We start from the raw sequence: 7,159 nt of genomic DNA, 5'->3' as shown, positions 1-7,159 counted from the left end.
AATAATTTATAGTTATCGCTCAATTTTGTTTAGATTTGTAGAACGACTAGAGCTGCTCTCACGATAATATAATGTTACACATTATTACTTACAACAGCCTCATGCTTCTAGTCATAACACCAATTATGGCAATAGCATTGCAGCTGATTACTGGTGTTGCGGTAGTGGTATTTCGAAGCACATTTCTCCAAACAAACATCATTTTGTATCATTTACTAAGTTTTGTACTTCTGAGAAAAATATATCTTGAAAGCAGCGGCCAGTAAGAGTTTCCAAGCAATACTAAATGAAAAAATAGTTGAGACAATAATATATACATAAGATATACATTTTAAATCGTACAGGAAAAATTAAAGTTGCAAATAAGTTTCCGCATGAGCTCTGGTATAAACGAAAGGTGGAGAATCTTAATTACCTTAAAGTATTTGATACTGGTTATTATGTACATGTGTCGAAGCAATTTAGATCAAAGTTTGATAGTAAATCAGTTTTTGGGCATATGGTTGGATATGCTAATGACAAAGATGGGTAAAGAGTATGGATTCCATAAAAAAAATATTAATTTGTAGTTATGATGTATTGTTTAAATTTGAAAAAGTGTGCAATATACAGCTAAAAGCAGAAATTGTTAGCTATATAAATGGAAAAGACGATAAAGGTGAAATTGAAAATCAATTCGACATACCATACGAAGAAAATAATCCTCTGGATGAAAGCATCAATGAAAAGATTGATATAAATGACAACAATGAAGTCAATAATTTTCCAGAAGAACCAGTCAATGAAACACGACGAACTATTCGTAAGATAAAACAACCAGATTGGATGAAATGAGGTGATGATGAATATGGATGATAAAAAATTGAAAATTTTACAATGGAATTGCCGTGGTATAAAAAATAAAATTGATCTTGTGGTTAAATCTAGTGAATATGATACTTTGATGTTAGTAGAAACTCACTTAAATATGGATGACCAATTCCGTTTTCAATTTAGTACGTTTTGATAGACTTGGGGTGGTATTGCAATTTGTGTAAACAACGTTTTCAATGAGACGAAACAGTGAGTTTTTATTTAAAAAAAAATATTCATATATTCCTTACATCATTCACAACAAACACAACAGATGGCAGTACTAGTACTATTTTGATACAATTTAACACCCCCACTTATCAAAATAATGTGAACATCCTCAACAAACTCTCTAAACAATCTCGACTAAACAATTTACAAATATAAATTAGTTTTTACATCTTGAATTCCCAGCAACCCCATAAAATAATAATGCTTTCTGCTCCCTAAACCTTTTGTGAATAGGTCTGCTGGCATTTCAGCAGTTTCCAAATACATAAGTTTAATCTTATTATTAACAATACATTCTTTGCAGAAATGGTGGCGAATATCAATATGTTTAGTTCTTTTATTAAAACTATTATTTGAAGATAGCTTAAGTGCACCCTGGTTATCATTAAATAAAGTAATGGGGTATGATTCATTTATTATTTCCTTTGACAAGTTATGCAAATAAATAGCTTCCCTACAAGCATTGGTTATGCCCATGTATTCTGCCTCCGTACTTGAGAGGGCAACTGTTTTTTGCTTTTTTGCCTCCTACGATACAACACTACCAGCTAGTGTAAAACATAAACCTGTGTAAGACCTTCTGTCTATAATATTATTTCCCTAATCAGCATCCACGAACCCTTCTAGTCTAGAGTTACCACATTTAGAATATTTTAACCCAAAATATTTAATTTCTTAAGATATTTCAATATTCGTTTAGCATATGCCCAAGTTTCATTACTATAGCAATTATTAAATTGACTTAGGAAATTTAGTGAATATGCAATATCAGGTCTGGTTAACACAGCCAAATACATCAGCCCACCTATGAGTTGTTGATATGGTATTTTGCTATCACAATTTTTATCTCTTAAGTTAATGTTCAATTTAGATTCTAGGGGTGTATCAGCCACTTTAAAATCTGCCATGTTAAATCTATGTAATAACTGATTAACATAATTCTCTTGGCTTAATGTGACTGTACCATTAACCTTATCAATGTTAACACTCATTCCCAAACAGTTTTTAACCTGACCTAAATCTTTTATTTTAAATTTTGAAGACAATACTTTTTTTAAATTATTACTTTCAATATTATCATTAGTAAAAACAAAAAAATCATCAACATACAAAGTTACAATTGTTTTCCTATCATTATACATTTTTGTGTACAAGCATGGTTCCAATTTGGAGCGTTTATAACCTTGGCTAATAAGACATTCGTCAACCTTCTTGTACCAGGCCCTTGAGGATTGCTTTAGACCATAAATCGCTTTATTCAATTTAAGTACTTTATTATTATTTTGAGAACTTGACAAACCTTCTGGTATTTGCATGTAAATATTTTCCTCAAGGTCCCCATTCAAGAATGCTGTAGTGACATCGAGATGTGTAACATCTAATCCAAGTTTAACTGACAATGCAAACAGTAACCTTAAAGTTGAGTGCCTGACTACAGGCGAGAAAATGTCNCAAAAAGAAGGATTAGTTTTTAGTAAAGTTGATCTCAAATTTAAAAGTGATAATATTGAATATGGTGTAATTCAGATAGAATCAGAGTTTGGTGGTATTTTGAAAGTTACTTGTTATAGAAACCATACTCTCCATGTAGTTCTCACTCCAGACTTAGCCCATTAGCATCATCAAACACTTCCTCAGAAATGCACATATTCGATAACCCATATCTTTTTGGTATCTTCCTCGTTCTGCTGGGTCTCAATAGCTGCTCAGGAGGATTATCAGCATCTTCATACTCGCTAGGAACATAAGTACTATCTGAGCTATTTGATGTTTCGAGTAATGTATCCTCATCTGTGGTTATTTCATTAGAACTTGTATCCTTGACAACTGTGTCCCTCACTGAAGACGAGTTTTGACCTCTTTCCATAACAGGTATACTGATCTCAAGGTTATTTTCCTCTTCCATGACAATGACATCTCTACTAGTTGTCACACGTTTAGTTTTGGGATTATAAATTCGGTAACCTTTGATGTCATCTGGATAACCCACTAATGTGTGCTTCTCGGACTTTCTATCCCATTTCTGCCGCTTCTCTTTAGTCACATGAACCATGACTTCGCTCCCAAAAATATCTGGTTTGCGGCCAGTCCAAACTTCACAAAGAGTCTTTTCATCAAGAGCAGGAAGAACAGTACGATTTTGTAAATAAACGGCAGTATTTGTAGCTTCTGCCCAGAATTCTTTGCCCATATTCGCGNGGCACTCTCCAACCATGTGTGTCACTGGATATACTCGCTCTAAAGCCGTTAATATTGTCTTCATCATCATATAAAATTTTGTGTATTTCTACAATATCATCCCGATTATTTACATCTAACTCATTTTGCCGCCATATTTTTCCTATAACAATCAATTTACAAACATTAGCATAGCGGAAATACTTTTTTACTACAACAATTATGATCTAAGTTTAGCAGAAAAAAATAAAAGAAATAAAATAAATAAAACTTACAAATTAATTGGCATGGTGTCTTACAGGTGCTGTTGCACGCACCGTGGATTATTGTACAAAATTTGCAATGCCACTAATAGCTTTTCTTAATATGAACTAGGAAAATAGTAGGAGTGTCAATATGATCACACAACGCACGCACTAATAATCACGATTAATGAGTGATATGTATTTTAGAGTTCCATCGCGACTAACGGAGTGTTAAAAACACAATTTTTATAAATTTATTTGGTTTGGTTTTTCACGGGAACCTTTATTACACTTAATATTTTAGCTATTACACATTACTGATGGTAAATAAAGAAACGACATAGACCCATAAAGTACTTAGATTGTTTATGGAATGAGAAAAGTGCAGAGTTACTGGATGTAAGGATAATATTATCTTGGGAACTAACTTCCCAATAAGTATTTATTAATTACCTCGAAGAATATCAGCACTTTACAAACAAAAGTTCGTTTTATACAAATATTACAATTTAAAACAACAGATGATAACGTAGTAGTTAATTACTTACCAGATCTGTTCTTATTTTTATTAAATTGTATGACGAAGATTCTGTATATTTATTTCATTGTCAGGGGCAATCAGGATTTAAAGATACATCAACTATTAATCTAATTAAACGATGGAAAAGTTATAAATTCAAAAGGCATAATATTTCGATATAAATATTACTATCGATTAAACTGAGTGTTTTGTTTTAAATTTAACTTCACTGTTGCGTTTATGTCTTTATGCACGCTACCAGGTTACCATAAACATATAATTTATCGCCTATATTTCTTCATTACTTAGAATCCGTCATTTTGAAATGTAGACGTTTAAGCCTACTTCTTTTGGAAAACATTTTATTTTTCGGGGGTATTTCATAATAATATTTTGTTACAGTGCCAACCACTACTAGCTGTCCTACAGGTAAGCACTGATACATGAAGCCTGTTTATGAATTAAGTCGTGTTGGTTTATTTTTATGGAATGTTTTAAATTTCATGTTTTGTCAGTGAACGAATGAGTGACCTTTTGCTTACATACGGGGTATTTCTGTAATAAGTAGCAAGCGTTGGAGGGTGTCAGCTAAATGAAATAGGGAATCACATGGTGAGTGCAGCAGAGCGATTAAGAGACGAAAAAAATATATAAAAATACACAGCAATGGTGGTAAATAAGGATCCATAAGAGGTACATTTTAAAATTTATAACGACGTACACACACACGGACGCACGCATGCACGCACCCACGCACGCACGCCTATTTAAAAGCAAGCCCCTTGTAAAAACGGTATGCCTATATGTACTTAAATTTACAGAGGGTTATTCACGTTATTCGACACGAAAGATTACGGCATGTTTCTAGATCTTTAGAAAATTTTATTGTGGTGATAAATAAGCTGTACATTTTAAAATTATTATCAGAATATACAGGGTGTCAAACAAAGCGTATCAAAGTTGTACTTTATTAAATGGAACACCTTATATATTTTTACATTTTTGGATTTTATTTTCAAAATAACAGAGAATTTAATTGAGGTTTACCTCACCTAAACGTTAAGGATTTTAAAATATTTCGAATACTTTGAAAATGTAGTATCAGTCTTAATTTTTAAATTCTCAACGTATATTACCGCTTTTAAATTGAAGCTTGCTAATTGATTATGTTTTGTATCGCCATTGTGATATATTGATTGACGTCTACAGGGTGTCCTAAAATTATAATTAAATAAATACAAATTCGATAGAGAATTAAATTTTACAACTGTTAATGACATAAAATATAGTGTGTTCCATTTAAACTAAACATGTCATTCCCGTTTAAAATTTGTATTTGTTTAATCATAATTTTTTGTCACCCTGTATACGTCAGTCAATTTTTCACAATGGCGATGTAAAACATAATCAATTAACATGCTTCAATTTCAATTTTAAAAGTGGTATCAAAAAATGGTGAAAGCATAGAACAGTGTTTTATTGAGTTTATTTATTGTTACTTTGTATTAAGTTTGAATTTGCATTATCCTGTTGCTTAAGGGACTCTCAAGTTCTATTAATAATGTATAATGTATGTCTACAATGTTCAAGTCTTTTTTTCGTTTTGTTGTTTAATATTATATATTTAAGTACACATAGGCATGTTGTTTTTACAAGGTGCTTGCTTTTTGCTAGATACAAGGTACTTGAAAGAACTAAAAATATTTTTTCGTAAACAGTTGAGAAAATACTCCAAAACTACATTTTCGTAACTTTACTAGCAAATTCAACAATTTCAACAATTGGAATTTAGGTTGCAATAATAGTACATACGAAAGGATACTCAAGTATACAAAAACAGCGCGGTTGGCATTGTCTTTTTTTTTTTGGAAAAGCTCGGTTTAGTTACCAACTTAATGAAAACAGCGTTTCATTGACGCGTATTTCTTCAGTGCTGGAATTAGATTTACCTGTAATTTCAACTATGTTTTTCTCGAAAACTTTCGGACCTGTACACATTTAGATAATTTTTTTATTTTTAGTGCCCTATCACCTCATACATGGATGCTACTTGTTTTAGAAACACCCTGTATGATTAGATAAATTAAACCCAAAACTGTATAAGGTTTTTTTCAAGTCAGATTGCAGTCACTAATTTTCTGTACACAGATAATCTTGGACATGACCGTTAGAGTTAATGTTGGTTAATTTGTTTCCTTGTTCGTTAACACGGTTACAAAAATGATTACGTGTTTTACTCAATATTGACTTAATTTTAGGTGAAATCGGTACTGAACCTACATGTACATCGGAAGACGTCTATCCAGGACCCTTTTGTAATGAGTATTATCAATGTTCAAAGTTTCTTATATTTTGGTATGAAGTAAAACTAAAAACCTGTGAATCTGGATATGCCTTTAGTCCATCACAGAAAAGTTGTATTCTTCCTCCAGGAGTTTGCCAATGTGTGGATTAAAAACATATCAATTAGCTTTAGCTAAATTCTGTAGTATGTGCAATTGGATCAAATAAATTTTGTTTCACTTAAACAAGCTTACTTACTAATTATATTATATTAAATTCGTAGTTTTGACTACAGTCCAGGCATTTTATGCAGTAGATTCACTTTTAAAAACCTATGACCTAAAATGTCAGCATTTTTTGCAGACCCTCATAAACCAAAAAAGGGCGGTGCTTGTTCCGGTTCAGTAAACCGTGGCATGCCAGTCAATAATATTCGGGTGTTTCCGAGGGTCGGGTTCCATATCTGCTTGAGTCTGAAGGTCTCTTCCTTCTTGTTGAAGTTCTTCGGATATTTTTGATTTCGATGGCCTCTCTGACTATCCTGCTCTGTTCAGTGCGTGGTCGGCCATAGCAGACTCTTTTTAGAGTGTCTTAGCTGGCAGCTTGGTTTGTGCTGATTGAGTCTCATTGCCATTAATCACTTAGTAGTTCCTATGTAGACTTTTCCGCAGGAATTGAGTCAGCTTCAGGAGTCTGCTGCATACCAGGTTCCTAGGGACGAGATTTAGACTCAACTAGTTCTGGAACCCGATCCTCAGTAACACTCGAACGGATTCGATTTACATGCCACGGTTGGCTGAATCAGAACAAGCCCACATTAAGCATCGAAAATTAAAAACTTCTGAAGGAA

General features: G+C 32.7%; 1 protein-coding gene across 1 annotated transcript in view; it reads left to right on the top strand.

Annotated features, from left to right (window-relative positions):
* Positions 1-6,558, top strand: part of LOC108742464 — a 26,051-nt gene extending 19,493 nt beyond the window's left edge. Inside the window, exons 4-5 of the mRNA XM_018477692.2 lie at positions 4,429-4,455; positions 6,285-6,558. Of these exons, the coding sequence (XP_018333194.1) occupies positions 4,429-4,455; positions 6,285-6,481 (224 nt within the window). The 3' untranslated portion in view covers positions 6,482-6,558. The remainder of the gene's footprint in view (positions 1-4,428; positions 4,456-6,284) is intronic.
* Positions 6,559-7,159: the final 601 nt, after the last annotated feature.

The sequence above is a fragment of the Agrilus planipennis genome, unplaced genomic scaffold, assembly GCF_000699045.2.
Source record: "Agrilus planipennis isolate EAB-ADULT unplaced genomic scaffold, Apla_2.0 scaffold312, whole genome shotgun sequence".
NCBI lineage: Eukaryota > Metazoa > Arthropoda > Insecta > Coleoptera > Buprestidae > Agrilus > Agrilus planipennis.
Note: the sequence above shows the minus strand (reverse complement) of the source record. Positions and strands in the feature narration are given on the sequence as shown.